We start from the raw sequence: 20404 nt of genomic DNA on the forward strand, positions 1-20404 counted from the left end.
CAGGGATCAAGTGCTGGTCCCCATAGGAAGTTCCTCCATTTTAGAAGTAACCAAAGGACAATGAATTAGTTCCAGTTCATAGTTTAAGTGGTGGGAACAGTGAATAATCCAACACAGAAGTGACAGAAAAACAAAATACCCATAGATCAGAGACAAAGTTTGATCTTAACTAGTAAAGGTCCAATGCCACCAAAGAACACCTATAAAACCTAGGACTGGAAACACCTGGGCTCCCAAGCCAGGGAAGTGGGAGGGCCAAGGGCTTCAACCATGCCCACCCAACATCCACAACCAACCCAGTGATGACAACTGAGCCTCCACAGGAAGCACCTTGGGCTCCTGAGCCAATGTATTGAGGGGCCAAGGGCCTCAGCTACACACCCCCAACATCTGCATCCAGCCCAGTGAAGACCACCTGGCCACTGCAGGAAGCACCCTGGGCTCCCAAAATGGGTTGTGGGGGACCAAGAGTCTCAGCCATGCCCTCCTGACATCTACAATGAGCCCAGTGATGGCCACTGAGCTACTGCAGGAAGCACCCTGGGCTCCTGAGTCAGGGCTATGGGGTCCAAGGGCTTCAGCCATGCCCCCCTCAAATTCCACAAGCCCAGTGATGACCACCTTGCAACTGCTGGTAGTGCCCTGGGATCCTGAGCTGGGATGGTGAGGGGCCAAGTGCCTTGGCCACACCCCCTAACATCTGCAACCAGCACAGTGATGACCATTGTGACACCACATAAAGTGTCTTGGTCTCCCAAGCTAGGGCAATGGGGGGCAGAGGGTCTCATCCCCATCCCCTGGACATTGAAACCAGCCCCGTGACAACCAGCAAGCTCCTCTAGGAAGTACCCCAGGCTCCTGAGCTGGGGCAGTTGGGGGCTAAGGGCTTGAGCCACACACCCCTGATATCTGTATCCAGCCCTGTTACATCCCAGCCACTGCTAGAAGCCCCCAGTCCTCACCTGAAGAATGAGAAAGGCCATAGGCTTCAATCATGCTCCCCATCATTCCCTCTCTTCCAATCCTATTTCCCCTCCTCCTTCTCCCCAACTGCTTACAGCAACATTTTATAATGAGGCATGGAGCCAGGGGAAGCTGGACACAGCCATAACCAGGCAAGCAGCTGCCACTCCTGGGCCCTGCCAGGGTCTGGAGGCATGGAGCTTGGGAAAGCTGGACCCATCCAGAACTAGGCAAGCTGCCACCACCCTTGGCCACAAGGGGGTACTAAGGCATCGAATCAGAGAAAGCTGAACCCAGCTGCAACTAGGTAAAAAGCATGTCCAAAACACCATTTTCATGCAGGTAGCCTATCACAGCCACCACAATTGCCATGGCTACTGCAAAAGCAGCTAGGCTCCATAGCAGCAGTCACAGCCACTGTGCAGATGGCACACCAGACTCTCAACTGCACTGACACAAGGAGAGGCACCAGCAGAGACAAAAAATAAACAAAACACACACTCTTTCCACATGACTCACTCCAGAGTAAAAGAAGCATCTGATTTATGATAATAGGGAGGATTTGATCACATCTGTTTCCATTCTGGACAAATAGTCTAGACAACCAAGCAACAGATGAACAGTTAGTCTATCAGGTGGAGAGAACAAATCTATGGTTATTAGGTGAAGGGGAAGGCTAGAGATAGGGGCATTAAAAAATATGATTTTTAACAATGAATAGGCTAATAAAAAAATTTGGAGGTAAGTCATGCTATTTATTAACCTATGTGTAAATATTTCCTATCTGTAGTTGTGCTGGCTTCTATCAAGATAAATTTTTAACAAATAATACTTATATGCATAAATGCAGCACACTTGGGGCTATTTTATGCATTGTAGGCTGTGTAGCAAGAGCTCTGGCTTCTTCCCACTAGACCTTTTAACATCCAGTTATGACAATAAAAATGTCTTCAGACGTAGCCAAATGTCTTCTGGAAGGTAATATCACCACTCATATTTAACTGTCAAAACTTTTAAAATAGTTTTGATCCTACATTTATCAATTCTATTTGAAAATTTGCATTAACAATACACAAATTGACGGTTTTCTCTCCATTTCAAATTATGTGATATATAAAAATGAAAGTTAAGCTTTGACACATTAAAGATATTGATGAAGATAAACATTGTCACTGTTAAATGGGAAGTCCCTGCCTGGTAAGGTGTTCCACATTGTTTCTCCCCATAATTTAATTTTCCCATAAGCAGACTTGGGTGTGAAAGGTGACAATACAGGTTTCTCTTCTGTGTCAATATTCTCATATTCAAGAAGTGGTACCCTCTCTCAGAAAGTTCACAAAGTCAGAACAGTGGGCTATTTGCGTTGTAACACAAAGAGATCACACATGAAATAGCAAACCATAGTAAGTATTTCTTATTTATATTATCAATAGAGGTTTGGGGATAGAATTGAAAAGAACTATGGTTTCTTCAATTCAGTCTGTCTTAAATTATGGTGGATTTCTCCCACCTGGGGCTTCCAACTCCACCCTAGGAGTCATCTGCCCTTCAGTCCCAGAGAACATGAGAAATCACAGAAAAATGCATGTATATTTTTTAAATTGCCTGGCCTGGAAGTATTATTTATTACCTGTTTCCATACTCCCCTGAACAAAGCTAAATTACAGGGTTACATACACAATTAAAGGCTGCAGTTGTAGACATACGTACAAGAGAAAAAAAGGAGTTTTTTAGAAAATACATACCCTAATAATTTCCCACATGTGTAAATTATCTCATGACAGCTGCATGGCGAGTTCTTTTTACTTTTCTTTCTTTCTTTCTTTTTTTTTTTTACAGTGGCTGGCCAGTAGAGGGGCCCATGGTGTTATCAGCACCATGTTCTAACTAACAATGCACTAACTATAGCCAGCCCTGTAACTGCTGAAAAAAGATGTTTTCACAATTATTGACCTCCTTCTATATCTGAGGGTTGCACATCTGCTGAATCAACCAAACACTTATAAAAATTGTTAGAAATCAAAAGAAAAAAATAAAACTATAATACAAGTAAAAAAACAACACAGTATAACAACTATTTACAAGGAATTATTTCTGTATTCAGTAGTATAAATAATCTACTCAAGATGTAAAGGACATGGAAAAAAGTGCATAGGTAATATTTAAACAGTACACCATTTACAGGTGTTTGATCATTTGCAAGTTTTCATCAAAAGGGGCTCCTGGATCCAACCTGCAATACCAAGGGACAGTTGTGCATTTATAAGACTTCTTCTTGGTGTAAGTTCTCTGATGAAACATGAGGTGTGATTTGTGCCAAAAATTTTTCCCACAGCCATTACACTAATTGGGATTTTCCCATGTGTCAATTTGTTCATGTTTATTATGGTGAGTTCCATAAACTGTTTTCCCATATTCCTTACATTCACATGGTTTCTCACCTATGTGAATATTCTGATGGCTGCTGAGGTGTGACTTTTGGTTAAAAGCTTTTCCACAGCCTTTGCATTCATATTTTTTTTCACCTGTGTGAGTTCTCTTGTGCCTGCTGATGTGTGACTTTTGGTTAAATGCTTTCCCACAGTCTTTACAGTCATATGGTTTCTCACTTGTGTGAATTCTCTCATGCCTACTTATGTCTGATTTCCGGGTAAAAGGTTGCCCACAGTCTCTACATTCATATGGTTTCTCACCTGTGTGAGTTTTCTGATGAAACCTGAGGTGTGACTTTCGGGTAAAAGCTTTTCCACAGTCTTTACATTCATATGGTTTCTCACCTGTGTGGGTTCTCTCATGCCTGCTGAGGTCTCCCTTTTTGTTAAATGCTTTTCCACATTCTTTACATTTATATGGCTTCTCATTTGTCTGGGTTCTCTGATGGCTACTGAGGTGTGACTTTTGGTTAAAAGTACTTCCACATTCTCTACATTCACATGGTTTCCCACCTGTGTGAGTTGTCTGATGGCTGCTGAGGGATGACTTTTGGTTAAAAGCTTTTCCACATTCTTTGCATTCATAAGGTTTCTCACCTGTGTGAATTCTCTGATGGATGCTGAGGTTTGACTTTCGGTTAAAAGTTTTTCCACATTCTCTACATTCATATGGTTTCTCACCTGTGTGAATTCTCTCATGTCTGCTGAGGTCTGCCTTGTGGTTAAAAGCTTTTCCACATTCTTTACATTCATATGATTTCTCACCTTTGTCAGTTCTCTGATGCCTACTGAGGTGTGACTTTTGGTTAAAAGCTTTTCCACATTCTTTACACTTGTATGGTTTCTCACCTGTGTGAATTCTCTCATGCCTGCTGAAATCTGACTTTTGGTTAAAAGCTTTTCCACATTCTTTACATTCATATGATTTCTCACCTGTGTGAGTTCTCTCATGCCTGCTGAGGTCTGCCTTATGTTTAAAAGCTTTTCCACATTCTTTACATTCATATGGTTTCTCACCTGTGTGAGTTCTCTGATGCCTGCTGAGGTTTGACTTTCGGTTAAAAGCTTTTCCACATTCTTTACATTCATATGGTTTCTCACCTGAGTGAGTTCTGGGATGAATGCTGAGGCTTGACTTTTGGTTAAAAGTTTTTCCACATTCTTTACATTCATATGGTTTCTCGCTTGTGTGAATTTTCTTGTTCCTGCTGAAATCTGACTTTTGGTTAGCAGCTTTTCCACATTCTTTATATTCATGTGGTTTCTCACCAGTGTGAGCTTTCTGATATAAAATGTGGACTGACTTATGGAAGAAAGCTTTGTTACATTCACATGGTTTCTCACCTGTGTGAATTCTGTGATGGCTGCTGCAGTGTGACTTTTGGTGAAAGATTTTACCACATTTAGTACTATAGAAAGTGTTTTTATGTTCTTTACATGGTTTCTCACTTGTGTGAATTCTCTGAAAAACAGAGAGGGCAGACTCATGGTAGGAAAATTTTGTACATTCATTACATCCATTTGGTATTTCATCTGTGTGAATTCTCTCAGGATAGCTGAAAAGTAAATTCTTATAGAAGTATTTCCCACAGTTCATATTTCCATAGTACATTTCTCCTGTGTGAATTCTCTGATTCATTGTAAGGTCTGACATCTGACAAAAATTTTTCTCATGTTCATTACAACCACAAAGGTTCTCCCCTGTAGGTGTTCCCTGATGTGAGGAAGGGAATAATTTCTTAATAAAAGATTTGTCACATTCAGTATATTTACAGTGTTTCTCTCCTGTGTGCATAACCTGATGTTTAGTGAGTTCATATATTTTATAGAACATATTCCCACATATAGCACATTGAAAAGTTTTCCTTTCTACCTGATTTATTTCTTGGGCAATGACAGCTGACTCACCACAGCCTTTTCCACATTCATTATACTTATAGGTGTTCTCATCCATATGTATCTTTTTATGCGTCATTATTGGCTCTGTGTTGGAGGATTTCCCTTTTCCACTGTATACTAAAGGCTGCTTCCCAGTTTGAATATTGAGATGCTGACTAAGATGCTCATGATGTCTGGGCAAATTTCTAGTTACATGATGGTCATCAGGTCTCTCTCCAGCAGGTATCTCATCATGCTCTCTAGGAAGAAGTGAATTCTGACATATGTATATCTCCTCCTGTCCCTTTCCTGAATAGTTTCCATTATTTGTAATTGGATTTAAAACATGATAAAAATTCAAATAAAATGATTTTCCTAACACAATTCTCTCTTCAGCTGATGTGTTGCTGTTGGTAATTATAATTTGCTGCAAGCATCTACCATGACTTTCTTGGTTACTTTCCAGTAGGTCATCATCTATCTGGACATCTGAAATGAGAAAAAAAATATCTGTGAGCCTCACATAAGCATATGCCATTGATGCACAAGTAAAGGTACAAAAGTGCCTTCCAATTCTAGTAACAAAAGATTTTATAAAAAAAGCAATGATGAATATAGGTTTCATTAGTTTATAGAATTTCTCCTTACTGACAATGTAATATTGTACTAATATATTTTCTAACATTATACCATGCTTTTCTTTCCTTCTTCCTTTTTAAGTTTTCATTTATGAGCAAATATTTGTTAAGAATTTTTACCTTCTACCTACTTGAAGTTTTCAACTAAGCACCTGTCATTTCTTTCCACCATTCTCTTTTATTTTTATAAGAGTAGGTGTCTCCTGCTGCAATTTCTCAGTATTTCACTATGAAGGTGGCTAGGTTTTCCTTCATCGGGTACTTTCAGGTATAGAAGTGAGCCAATTTGTTATCACATATGCAACAATATGGACTAGGATAAGGATTTTGCATTTATGTTTATATGCTTTACACTACTCCCTTAGAAAATGGCTATAGGAATGTGGAAGTTTTTCAGATAATAAAATATCATATCCTCCAACCTAGATAAAGATAGCTTCTTCCAAGTTTTTCATTTAACCTGACTTCCTCTGCCTCTCATAAATGATTACAATAAAAAAAACCTTAGTTCTCCACCCTAGACACCCACTTTTGTTCTAAAATATTTGGTTATGCATCCAAGGCTGCTCCTACCATCTTTGAAAATTGTTCTTTCACCTCCTATTCAAATCAAATTGTAGTCTATTCCCAATTTCTAGTACCTGGACCCCCACTTGATAATTCATTTCTTGGGAAAGCTTTTGTTTTTTGCAGTGAAGCTTTGGTGGTCTTCTATTCTCATAAAAATAATCTGTACAATCCTCATTGGGATTTTTTTTCTGAATAATTTCTATAAAAGAAATAGAAAAATACTAACTTTGAACTCCACTGTCAAACAACAATCTTATCCCCTCAACATGGAACCCTTAGTTCACATGTCCTTCATACCCAGAATCTCCTGGTTTTCCTTCAGAGTCAAGGACTTTTCCTTTCCATTCTCCCATGCAGGGTTCTCCTCAGCTTCATCATTTTTAATGTGATGTTACAAGGCTCACTGCTGTACCTCTTTTCCTACTTTCTTACCAACTTGCTATTAGATACCCTGCACTACTTTGGGACTCTGTGAAGAGTCCCCACCAGAACAAAGGCCCTCACCAGATGCAAACACTTGACCTTGGAATGCTGAGTCTCCAGAACAGACTTGTAAGAAAAATTTTTTTCTTTATAAATTACCCAGTTGCAGGCATTCTGTCAGAAGCAACAGAAAACAAACAGATACAGTATGAAAAAAATGTACATGACAATTGAGGACACAAGCATAAATGAAAAGGGTAAGAAATCAAATAGGAAAAATAAATGCCAAAGAGAAAAGTAGGAATTAAATTTGGGGTACATATAAAACAGATTCAGCAAAATAAAATTTTGGGATATATGTGGGACACCCCACCTTGGTGATTATGTAGTATAGAATTGCAGATGAGCCATCCTCAAGTCTGGGACGTGGGGGGGAAATTGTCAGAAATGGCTGAACACTTCCAACATCTAAAGGGCTTTACTTTTCTTGGCTTCTGCCCTGCATGTGCTGACAAACCTTGCAGGATTTGTTTTGGGCATTCTTCTATTTTTCCTGGCTGTGCTCTTTGTTCTAACTTGACAACCACCTCAGCTTTGTTAATGCAGTGTTCTATTAATGGGAAGTAATGTAGGACTTTGTAAAACTGCTAAATCTGATCCTTGGAATACTAGCAAGAGCTCAGCTTCAGATGTTGTGCAATAAACAGGCCAATTTGAACGTCATGATAAAGAGAGATAGCACATTTTCAAGTAATATAATCTTACCAAAACAGCATGAAACCCTATAAATGTTTCCTATATTTAAGAACAAAGAAGAAACTATCTCCTGAACATTACTGGGGAGTTTTACTCACTCAGTGACACCAGATTGCTGTAGGTCTCCAGCATCACATCCCTGTACAAAGTCCTCTGAGCATCATTCAGGTCCTGCCACTCCTCCCAGGTGAAGTCCACAGCCACATCCTCAAATGACACCAACTCCTGTAATGACACATTGTTCCCAACTCAAGTCAACATCCCTGGGTCACAAAACAGAAATCTGGGAGTTCACACCTCTGTGTGTGCATGTGTTATATGTGTCTTATACAAGATGCCATTTTTTGTACTCCACAGAGAATGGGAGGAAGAAGAATCAAAGGACAAATATCCTGGAAGTGTAATAAATTATTAATACTAAAAATATTATGAATCTTAGCTTATACCTTAATATAATTGTTGCTGGTGATAAAAGTGTGAACAAAATTTTTCTTTACCCAGGACAGTATAAACAGGAATGAAGACAAAAGTATAAAAACATACCTGAAATACTGTGTTAGATGAACAAAATTAAACACAAGTTCAATATAGACTGGTGTAAAGACGAAATAGAAAATATAGTTTTATTTTGTATTCAGTTTCCACTTCACTGAAATGCGAAAGATGTGACACTCTTCCATGTGAACTGCATGGTCTCATGAATATGAGGCAACAACAAAAATCCCATCACAAGAACACAAAGAACACACCCCACATTAACAGAACTACACATAGCAACATGTCTGAGTGAATGATCTTGGGCAGCAAAAGAGATAAACACAATGCTGAAGCAACTGATTATAGATTCTGCACTTAAATTTGGGACCTATTTCAAAGTGGAAAACATTTTATGAAGTTATCACTGCTTTTTAATTACTTATGAATAAAAGCACACAAAAAAGGCAAACTGAAATTTTCTTCCTATGTGCCAAAGGATTGCTTCTGTCCACACCAGGGTGTATGCTGCAATTTTCTAAACCACAGGAAGCAACTATTGTGGTCCTGTAAGTACATAACTTTATTTGCATTTTAATAGTCATCCACTTCAAGGAGAATGGAAAAGGCTTTTAGGGAGAGTCAGAGGGAAAAAGAAAGAGTGAAGAGTGACAGAAGACCAACTACATTACAACATAGAGAAAGAAGCACACAGAAGACAGAAAACACTATAAAAAAGAAATAGGGAACAAAAAAGCAGAAACAGAAGGTGCTAGTAATTTGCTGTGCAGAAATTAAAATGAAGAGTGTTACTCTCAGGCTATCTACATATGCACAGCTAGTTAGGTCTTGGCACTGCAAAGAAATGTTTGAAAAATGGGAGAAATATATAAAGAGCAAAAGTGAAACGAAATTGAATCCATAATACTTGAAACATCTGTGGAAATGTCCAAGTGGAAACTGGATATATGATTCCAGTATTCAAGAGAGAAAGTTAAGCTGACAATAAAGATTTGGAAAGTATCAAAATTTCCAGATTATCTGAAGACATCACAGTGAATGAACCTAAGAGGTTGAAAGTAAAAAAAAAAAAAAAAGAACAAGCACAGAATCTGCAGAAACACTTTTCCTTTAAACATAAGACAGAGAAGAAAAAGTGGTATTACATCATAATATAGGAGTTAGTTCTCACAGAGGACAATTTTTAATATGTATGTGCCTTACAACAGGTCATCAAACGATGTGACACCAAACCTAAAAGAACTTCAAAGAGAAATAGAAGAACCCACCATCAAAACTGGAGATTTCAACACCCTCTATCAAAAATGAACCAATAAGGCAGACAGAAAACTATAAAAGAAATAGTTAAACTCAATAACACCATCTGGATATAATGGATATCTACAGACTACTTCTTCCAACAACAAGAGAATACACATTCCTCTCAAACTCACATAAAAAATATCACTAAAACCATGTTCAGAGCCATATAACACACTTTATGAAAAATAAGATAATAGAAATCATACAACATGTGCTCTCAGACCACAAAAGAAGTAAACTAGAAATCATTAACAGAGCAATGACTAGAAGATCCTCAAATAGAGTGGGATTAAACAACACACTCTAACATATGGGTTAAAAAAAAAACTCAAGAAAGATTAAAATATTTTTAAGTAAATGAAAGCGAAATGGGGCTGACAGTTAGCTCACTTGGTTAGAGCACAGCTGTCTAATGCCAAGGTCCAGGATTTCAATTCCCATACTGGCTAGACATGAGAGGGGAAAAAAGGTGAAAATGACAGCAAAATTTGTAGGACACAGAAATAACAGTGTTCTCAGAATTTTTTATGGCACTGAATGCATACTTTAAAAAAAAAAACATCTAAAATCAATCTATACTTCCACCTTTGGAAAATGGGAGGGGGGAGCTAATTACATTGAAAGGAAAGAGAAGAAAAGAAATAAATACTAGAACAGAAATAAAATTCATAAAATCTGAAGAAAAAATAAACATCTAAAAATCAGATTCTTTGAAAAGATCAATAAAATTGATAAGCCTATAGCCAGTCTACCTGAAAAGATAATGAACACAAGATAGAAATTACTAATATCAGAAATGAAAGAAAGGACATCAGTATAGATCCTGTGGACATTAAACAAATAATAAATACTATGAACAACTCTGCACATTTGACAACCTACATAAAATGGACCCATTCATTAAAAGACAGTTTACCAAAACTCACACACACAAAAATACACAATGAGAATAGGCCTGTATCTATTATGGAAATTGAGTAAACAAATAATAATGTTCAAAACAGAAAGCACCTGGCCCAGAAGTGTTCACAGGAGAACTGAAGCCAACATTTAAGGCAGAAAACATACGAACTTCCTACAATATGTTGCAGAGAATAGAAGATGAAGTATTTCCCAACTCGTCGTATGAGGACAGCATTACCTCAGTACCAAAACGAGACAAAAAGATATTATGAGAATAGAAAACTACAAACTGTTATCTCTCATGAACATAGAAGCAAATATGCTCAATCAAGTATTAGCTAACCTAATCCAACAATGTCTAAAGAGAGTTATGCACCATGACCAAGTGGTATTTATCCCAGGTTAGCAAGGGTGGTTCAACATATGAACATCAATTAATGTAACTTATAACATGAAGACACTGAAAAGATAAAAGAAAAAAATCACATGGTCACATCAATAGATGCAAAAAAAGCATTTGAAAAAATACAGCACCCATTCATCATAAAAGTTCTCAGTAAACTAGGAATAGAGGGGAACACCACAACTTGATAAAGATTATCTACAGGAAACTGCAGCTAACATCACCCTTAATGGTGAGAAACTCAAAGCTTTCCCAGATAATCAGGAACAAAGCAAGAATGTATCCTCTCATTACTCCTTCAATATTGCACTAAAAGTTCTGGGTAGTGCAATAGCACAGGGAAATAAAATAAAAGATTTACAGATTGAGAAATAAATAAAATTATCTTTAGTTGCAGATGATATGATTATGTGTAAAATATCCTAGCAAGTAAAAAGTAAACCTCCTGGAATTAATAACTGATTACATCAAGATTGCAGGATACAGCCTTAATATACAAAAGTCAATCACTTTTCTATACCCCAGCAATGACCAAGTAAAATTTAAAACAAACAACACAATACTATTTACATTAGCAACTCAAAAAAGAGAAAAGTTGAAAATCATCTACCTCATAAGAAATTACCATCAATAATACATTTTTAAAATGTCTACAACTAAACAACAAAATAACCTGATTAAAATATAAGCAGAGGGCTTCCACAGACATTTCTATAAAGATGATATATCAATGTCTAACAAGCTCATATAAAGATGCTTAACATCATTAGTCATTAGAGAAATGCAAAACCACAATGAAACATCATTTCACACTGAATAGAAAATAACAATTATTGGCAAAATTGGAAACTTGGTGCATTTTATGTGAGTATATAAAGTGATGCATCCCCTATTAAAAAAAATAGTACAGTGACTTCTCAAAAAATTAAAAACAGAATTACCATAGGATTCATAAATCCTAGTTTTGTGTATATATTCAAAATAATTAATAGCAGAATCTCAAAAAGATATTTCACACCTGTGTTCATAGCAGCATTACTCACAGAATTAAGAGGTGAAAGTAACCCAAATGTTCACCCATGAATGAATGGGGAAATAAAATGTGGTATATGCATACAGAGAAATAATATCTAACCTTAAGAAAAAAGGAAATGTTGACCTATGCTATAACGTGAAAACTTGAGGATATTATGCAAAGTGAAATATGACACACAAAATGACAAGTATTGCACAGTACCACTGATAAAAGTCAAAACTTTAGAAACACAAAGTAGAATGGTGGTTGCCAGAGGCTGGGCGAAGGGGAAAACTATAAGTTGTCACTTAATGGATACAGAGTTTCAATTTTCCAAGAGAAAAAACTTGTGGATATCACCTGCTCAACAGTGTCAATATATTTAAGACTACTTAAAAGTTAAGAAATGACTCAAATGGTAAACTTAATACTATATGCTTTTTGCCAAAATTAAAAATAAATTACTTAAAAAGCCAATAGATGGGCTTTTAAACCAATTAAAATATTAATTGGTTTAAATTAATATTTAATCAAATTAAAATGTTTTTTAAAAATTAATTAATTGATAAAAAGTTCAAAAATAAAAAGCAGAGAATTAAAAAGCAGATGAGGCAATACAAATAGAAAACAGCAAAATATCACACTTAAATTAAACCTTATGAATAATTATTTAAATGGAATTGCATTAAACATTCTACTTAAGGCAAAGACTGTCAGATTTGATAGGAAAGTAAGACCCAACAATATGTTGTCCAGAGAACCACACTTTAAAAACAAAGAAAAGACTAAAAGTAAAATAATTAAAACACGTATACCATAGCAACACAAATTATGAAAAGCTTAAGTGGAAATATTGATATCAGCAAAAGAATCTTCAAGACATATTGTATTACTAGAAATAAATGGAACACTGAAGGATGTAGGCCATACTATTGCTTCCTATAACATGGAAAATGGAAAGGGTATCTCACCATCTCAGGGTCTGTGAAAAGAGACTTCTGGACACAATGTGCTACTGGCCTCCTCTCTCTGTCACTGAGAAAATAAAAGAAGAATGTTCAATTTTCAAACAGAATTTAAAGAAAATATGAAGGAGTCAGGACTTGCTGAGTTTGAAATAGAACTATTTTTCAAACCATTTTTCCTAGAAAAATATTTCCAAACTGTTAAACTATTTCGGGGCAAGGATCAAATCTAGTGTTTTACAAAAGAGATGAAAGACCAAAAATATTCCTAGCTTTCTAAGTACCTTAGGGTCTGACACACAGTGCCTAGCAAACAATGAAACTTCTAAGGAAATAGCCACCTTGGAGAGGGGGAAGTCAGAGAACAAAGGGACTGACTCAGAATCTGTGGGAGTAGCACTGCTCTAATGGATTTTAGCACAATGAAAACCCATGCTTTTTTTTTTTTTTTTTTTTTTTTTTTTAATTTTATTTTGTCGATATACATTGTAGCTGATTATTGCTTCCCATCCCCAAAACCTCCCTCCCTTCTCCCTCCCCCCCCCGACAATGTCCTTTCTGTTTGCTTGTTGTATCAACTTCAAATAATTGTGGTTGTTATATCTTCTTCCCCCCCCCCCGGTTTGTGTGTGTGTGTGTGTGTGTATGTGTGTGTGTGAATTTATATATTAATTTTTAGCTCCCTCCAATAAGTGAGAACATGTGGTATTTCAAAACCCATGCTTTTATGGCAGTGATTACACCAGATAATTTTCTGTATCAAAAGGCCAGTCAGAAAAAAATTAAAAAGAAGGTTGCTGGATCCCCCAACATATAGTAACCAAAAATAGGTAAATAAAGTCAGTCAATTGCAAACCCAGGCATTTAAGGAAAAGAGATATTGACAGAGAATGGCATGAACCCAGAGGACACAATGAAGAGGCACAAAGCATCTTTTCCAGGGACCAGGAATGGGCCCTAACGAAATACTAAAGCAGATGCCTGATGGGAATAACTACTCAGACCAGTTCCTGTAGGCTGGTGCCCCTTCTCACCAACCCTGTCTGAAGAAAAGTGCACACATGGTCATGCCTGTCTGTTTACTGTAAGCTGCATGTGTGTTAAAAAGAAGACAGGACACAAGCTTATTTAGATTGGCTTTTTGCCAACTGCACAATGACAGAATATTTCTAGGGCTCTTGAGAGGGGCAAAGTATATTTTGCATGTGGTAGAAATTTACGGTTAGAGAGCACACTGTGGTTTATTAAAGACTGCTGCAAAGTCTTGGTATTCCTCTTATTGAGAGGTGGAATCTAATTGCCTTCCCTTTGAATCCAGGCTGGTCTTAGTAATGCGCTTGACTAAGAGAATGTGGTGGAAAAGATACAAAAGTATCTATGTGGAGATAACAAGAATGCTTGAAGCTTCTGGCTGGGCCTCTTGGACACTTGCTCTGGCAGAAGCCAGACTAACTTGACTACCCTGAGAATGCCACTCTGTGAGGAAGCCCAACATGTCCACAAAGAGAGGGCTGGATGTCTGCTCAGTGTTCCCAGCCACTAATTTTTCCAGCTCAGAGCAGAGACATCATGTAGCAGCTAACCTGCACCACCCTGTTCAGTTTACTGACCCTAAACTTTGTGACATGTAATAAGAAGATGTTCTTATTTTAAGCTACAAAGTTTTGTGATTCTTTGTTCCACAGATCACTGGAACACCAAAAAAATTATGAGAGTCCTTAGGGAGTACTATGATTTGAAACATGAAGAGTGTAGGTTCACAATGAATATTAGATTCAAAAGAAAGAAAGAAACCATTTCACATCTTATGTTAGAACTCAAACTACAATAGTGAACGTAAATGTTCAGTTAACTGCTTTGTCAATTTTTGTTCTTAACTGTTAGCTACAGTTCTACTTTAAAAACATACTGGGGCCGACCCGTGGCACAATCGGGAGAGTGCGGCGCTCGGAGCGCAGCAGCGCTCCCGCCGCGGGTTCAGATCCTATATAGGGATGACCGGTGTGCTCACTGGCTGAGCGCGGTGTGGCCAGTCACATAAAAGTCAAAAAAAAAAAAAAACATACTGATGACTAACGCACAATCCATTTTTCGTATTCATTTTAAAGTAATTACCTGAAAGAGAAGAATAAAATACAACCTGTAAGTTTGAAAACATGATAGGTTTTATTGAACTATAAATAATTGTATATTAATAAAAACTACAAACAGAATCACTGATGTAAATTTATAAAAGCAAAAGGTAGACATTATGAAAATTTGCACTTTCTGTTATTATTTCATGTCTTTTTATTGACCGTTGTTCAAACATGTCCCAGTAACTCCTGAAGACTTTCTCCCCGTGGACTCCTAAGGATGTCACCACAGGTGCTGGCTAGAAGCATAGGTCACCAGGGATTGAACCTCACAGCCCAGCAAACATTACTTTCAGGTTTTTACAGGAAAGATACTTCCAATGGAACAAAGTTACTGTCTTTATGAGTACCAACATCTCCTACTGTACTAGCAGTGTATATAGAAATTAGAATAGGGCCGGCCCGTGGCTCACTCGGGAGAGTGTGGTGCTGATAACACCAAGGCCGCGGGTTCGGATCCCATATAGGGATGGCTGGTTTGCTCACTGGCTGAGCGTGGTGCTGACAACACCAAGTCAAGGGTTAAGATCCCCTGACCGGTCATCTTTTAAAAAAAAAAAAAAAAAAAAAAAAGAAATTAGAATAAAATAAAAAGACCAAACAAACAAATGTAGTAGGAATTAACACAAGATAAAATTAGAGCCAAGAAACAGGGAGGAGTCCAGGAGAAATCTCATTTTGGTGGTTTATGTGAGTGGCTAGGTGGCAGTGATAACACATATAAGAGAAGAAGAGGAAATGGTTTTAATTTAAGATTTGTTGACCTTGAGGTGATTTTTTTTTCCTGACAGCTGGCTGGTGCAGAAATATGAACCCTTGACCTTGGTGTTAAAACACCATGATCCAAACAACTGAGCTAACAAACTAGCCCCTTGAGGTACATTTTTACTTGCTACAAACAAGCATTCAACAGAGTTCAACCTATGATCAAAAGACTAGGGAAGAAGTGCAACCTGGAGAAAAAGAGGAGTGCAAAATACAGAGGACTGAATCAGTGAAAAAGAATTTCACATGAGAAGAACAGGGCCCAGGATGAAGCACTTTGATAAGCTATGTTATGAAGAAGAAAGTAGAAGAATTCAAGAGAAAAGAGTGAAAACCATCAGTGTAGTCACGAGAGAAACTAATAAACTAATATACAGGAATATCCAAGAGAATATCATGAACAGGAGTTCAAAATGTAGCAGAAGACCCAAGTTAGAAAAAGAGTAGAGAATAGTCATTGGATTCAACTATAATTAAGGTTATAATTCTAGGTCTTATCCATAAATCTAGTACAGTCTTTCAAAGACATCTGTAAGTAGATTTATTTAAGAAGCTTTATAAAAATCTTACCAAGCATCTTGTGCCTTAGAACTAAGTAACTATTTCCACTGCAGAAACTGAGAAATGTTGATTTCCAGGTCAGCAGTGAAAAACTTTCTAATAGTGATGGTGTTGCAGAATTGGGTGCCACCAAGTCTTCACATCCCAAGAGAATTTGGCAGATTCTCTTTTCAGGTTCCATTCCAATCATGTAAACAAGGTGTCTGCCTTTTTCCCATGACATCACAAAGACCGGAGACAAACTTTTATTCAACTTAGATGACTCTGAGGTCTTACAAACTGCTATATTTACATGCCAACTTTATCTTATGAATGTACATTTCTTTCAAGTTGAGTTTTACTCATTTGTACTTTTCAAATTCAATTTATGCATGTCATAAAGCTCACATAATACAATAAAAAAAGTGAGTAATAAATAATCAAAACTCACCAGAGATTTATTCACCTTTTGTTGCTCTTGTAAACCCACAGTGCACTCTGGCAACATAGCTTGGAGAAAAGAGAATGGAGTGGATTAAGCAGAGAACTGTTATGGCTTGGCTCTAGATTCTCCTTCCCAAAACTCTCTACTTATTAGCTGAAAAAGACAAACAACCAAAAAGCCTTCCTGTGAGAAAACAGTCCTTCATGCTTCAATAAGGGGCAACAAGGATTCTATTAAAGATACATCTACAAGTACATTAATAGGAACACATTACACACACAATTTATTTTTGGGTTAATGAAAACATACATAACCTACTGACAGCACAAATCAATATTACCTAAACATATAACTTAACTTAAACCAAAGAAAAACACATTGGGACATCACTAAAATTAGTGTTATAGAAATATTTTGGCTATATTGACTGTTACCGTATTAATATATTAAGTTCACACATGACTCCAAAAAGGTGTTTCCATTAAAACATATCTTCTTTGTATGTACCTAAACATCTGGATAGTGTGCATCTTTTAACCCAGTATATGTCGCCCATGAGTATATAGATAAAAAAAAATGCATATAAGGTATATATCTTCTGGTACACTGATCTCCATGTACCCAAGCCCTCATATAGCATGCTCTGACAATAAACTAGTCTTTGTCATGTGACCTGCTTTGGACAGTGGCACGTTAGAAAACGTCCTGCAAACGTATGTTTGAAAAGTACTTGCCATTGGTGCTTGCCTCTTAAACACAGTCATACTGTGAAGAAGCCTTAGGAAATACAGGGCCCAGACAAGGGTCAGCACAAACCACAGGACATGTGAGTGCAGCCATCTTTAACCAAACAACCTCAGTCAAGATACTAGGTGACTAAATCCACATTTGTAATCAAGGGAACACTACAATGAGAACTGACCAGCTAAATGCACCCCAAGATGTGGATCCATAGAACTTCAAAAAAATAAGATGGCTTTTTTTTTTTAAGCCATTGGCATTTGATTTGTTTCTTACATAGCAAATGCTGAATGATACATCTAAGTCCCCAAAACTCAAAACATAATTAACAAAATTATGTGGGGAAGAAAGTCTTAAATTACAAGTCTAATACAATCGATATGACTTCACAACCACCGATAGATTCGAAAATCACAATGAATGTTAACTATATGAACTTCAATGAAGTTTCATTGCCTCTCTAACAGAGGCTATGTGAATCATAAAAAACAATTATTTGCACACCGGTAAACTAAGTTGTAAGTTTCATTTTGTATTGTTTTTTACATCACATACAAGTTGTTTACTTTAAAAACATACAGCACAAAAGGGTGTTCCTTATAAGTGAGTAATGCACTGTACCAGGGTACTTTCAAAATTTGGGGGGAAAATAGAATGAAAAGAGAATAGAAATCTCTCCATGAACTTTTTGAGGCACACTTGCATTTTAATTACATTTGAGAAATTAGTTTCTTGAGTAGAAGGAAAGTGCAGTCTAATTTTCCCATCTTAAATAATGTAGAATTGCCTCCAAAATATTCCTGCAAAAGTTATGATTTTAATGAAAATATTATTGACATTAAGTGAGAAATACTTACATTATTTACCCTTTGAGGTGACACAATCCAAAGAAAGAACTGGAGTTAAAAAAGGATAGGGGTGTTTAAGACAATGTATGTTAAAGCAATTTTGCTCTAAGTTGACTTTGGCATTACAAAAATAATCTCAAAACTGAACAAACAATTGTTTTGACTTAAATGTGGCAAAATGGAAAACGCTAGCCAAAAAGTCAGGATGTCTAACATCAACAAATCATGTGACCCTGGGCAAGTCACATTTTCTCCAATCCAATTATTTTCACTTTTCTTACAAGGTAGAAATACGGGGAAAGCCATTCCAGAATGACCAGAAAAGAACTACGAACATACAGAACCATCAGCACATCTCTAGACGCCAAAATTGGTGACAGGCTGTGTTTGAGCGAGCTCAGACACTGGGAACAATGAGGGAAAATTTAAGGAATGGGAGTGTGTTCAGAGAGCACTGCAGACAGATCGTCTCAGCTGTGACAGGTTATTCCCGCACCCCACAGAACAGCTTCAAACCCCCTTCAATAAGTAACATCTCCTAGTTTCTTGCCTCTCTTTTTCAGTCTAATTCACCTCTCCCTTCTTCAACATGGCCCAAACCTTCCGATATCATCCAGTTTCAGACATCTATTGAATGAGGTATTATCAGCCAACTCTGGTGTGCTCTAAGCACTAGACACAATTATTCTTTAGGCTGTGCAAAGCTAGGATCTTCACCTTTTGGTACTCTTTTGCCTCTACCCTGAAGCAGTGCTGAGAGGGTTCCAGTCACAGTGATATTCCTCCAGGTCGGAATCCTATTCACAAGGCGCCCTCCTTCAAAGGTGTCCTGTCATACCTCCGTATGCATTTGTCACACCTCCTTCACTCCAAAGAACATGGAACCAACATCGGTATACCAATTTCCTTCCCAGAAGTCACTGTCCTGGAAACAAGGTTGTGTATCAACTTCTGTAAATTCAAACGAGGAGCGCTAGACAGGCTGCAGAGTGCAGGAGGGACCAGAAACTTGACTTGCTGAAGAGACACAAAGAAACCCCACAACACAACTGCCACAATCTGCACACACCTCACAATTATTTTTCTGTGAATTTGGGGGCAGCACACTAATATCAACACCCTCATGTCACAGATGGGTAAGTTAATGTCCCACAGGTCGGTACCAGGCTCCCTGACGGCGGAGCTGGAACGTGGCCTCCCGCACACCTCCCAGGCTCGCTGTCTTCACACACCCCCACCCACGTTCCCGTGGCCACTTGGACCTGAGCCCCCGTTCTGGGACATCTAGAACCGGCTTCTGCCCTCCCGGCAGCGAACGCCCGCCTTCCGGCAGCGCCGTCCTCTGACAGAGCCACCGTGGAAAGCGCCCCCGGGTACCCCTTCCCGCCCGGCCCAGGTCCGCGCCCGCGCCGCACGTCAGGCCCCGCCCGCCCGAGACTCGCGGCGCTTCTGCCCAACAAGTGCCGGGACACCCGTCCCGCCCCAGGAACCCTGAGGGCCCTGGGGCTTCTCTTCCACCCTCGCACCCACCTTCAGGGATGCACAATCCAACCCTGGGACCTGAAGAGCAGCGCTGGGTCAGCCGCAGCGTCCGGAATTTCCAAACAAAAGATGGCGGCGTGGGCGGAGCGGCACATGCGCAGAATAAACCCGGAAAAGCCCTTCCCACAGTCCTGCGCTGGTGTCGTCATTGCAGGTGAAACTACATTTCCCAGATGGCAGAACAAGCGGAGCAGCACTTGGATGGAAGGAACTTGGAATAGCTGTTTAGTACCCCTGTTCTGGTGATGTCCTTGGAGGGTGAAAGTACATTTCTACCAAGACTCTGTCGTCATCCTTTAGGGACCCTGGGAGAAAATTTTGTTTACTTTCTCAGTAAGGATTCTTGCTAGCAGACCAGGACCTGATGGATCAAGACTGGTCTCTATCACGTTATTGAGAGGTGAAATTCTGATTCTTTATGAAATCCTGGTTTGCCAATCTGGGGGATTGTGAGAATAATGGGGAAATTTGAATGTGGGCCAATTACAGCATGATATTAATAAGTAGTTTTACTTTTTAAAGTTGTCATGTACACACTGCTATTATAGAACCCACGTTTAGTTTTGCAGATGCATTTTAGAGTATGAAAAAATCATGCATCTATTTTCCTTTAAATAGTTAAAGAAATGAGAAACTAATATGTAG

The 20404-nt window shown here is 38.2% G+C and overlaps 1 protein-coding gene across 6 annotated transcripts; it reads right to left on the reverse strand.

The window, feature by feature from the left end:
• Nucleotides 1-3101: 3101 nt before the first annotated feature.
• Nucleotides 3102-19828, reverse strand: LOC134375235 (zinc finger protein 345-like). 6 transcript variants are annotated; one of them, XM_063093493.1, is made up of 7 exons: nt 19748-19828; nt 19056-19142; nt 18227-18265; nt 16650-16693; nt 12750-12813; nt 7759-7885; nt 3102-5762 (listed from the first exon to the last, which is right to left on the reverse strand). In XM_063093493.1, the coding sequence occupies exons 2-7, from the start codon at nt 19065-19067 to the stop codon at nt 3307-3309; spliced, it is 2742 nt and encodes a 913-aa protein (XP_062949563.1). In that variant the 5' UTR covers nt 19068-19142; nt 19748-19828; the 3' UTR covers nt 3102-3306. The 6 variants fall into 6 exon arrangements, with proteins under 6 accessions (XP_062949563.1, XP_062949569.1, XP_062949564.1 ...); XM_063093499.1 differs by having other exon boundaries at nt 16635-16693; nt 19117-19234; nt 19748-19811; XM_063093494.1 differs by having other exon boundaries at nt 19056-19234; nt 19748-19811.
• Nucleotides 19829-20404: the final 576 nt, after the last annotated feature.

Source organism: Cynocephalus volans, chromosome 4, assembly GCF_027409185.1.
Source record: "Cynocephalus volans isolate mCynVol1 chromosome 4, mCynVol1.pri, whole genome shotgun sequence".
Taxonomy (NCBI): domain Eukaryota; kingdom Metazoa; phylum Chordata; class Mammalia; order Dermoptera; family Cynocephalidae; genus Cynocephalus; species Cynocephalus volans.

What these genes read in the sequence shown, in the direction of transcription:
- LOC134375235 (XM_063093493.1), bottom strand. An exon ending in GTTTACAAGAGCAACAAAAG is followed by an intron (nt 12,814 to 16,649) that starts GTGAATAAATCT and finishes TTATTTTCTCAG; the next exon opens with TGACAGAGAGAGGAGGCCAG. An exon ending in CAGCAATCTGGTGTCACTGA is followed by an intron (nt 5,763 to 7,758) that starts GTGAGTAAAACT and finishes TTCTCATTTCAG; the next exon opens with ATGTCCAGATAGATGATGAC.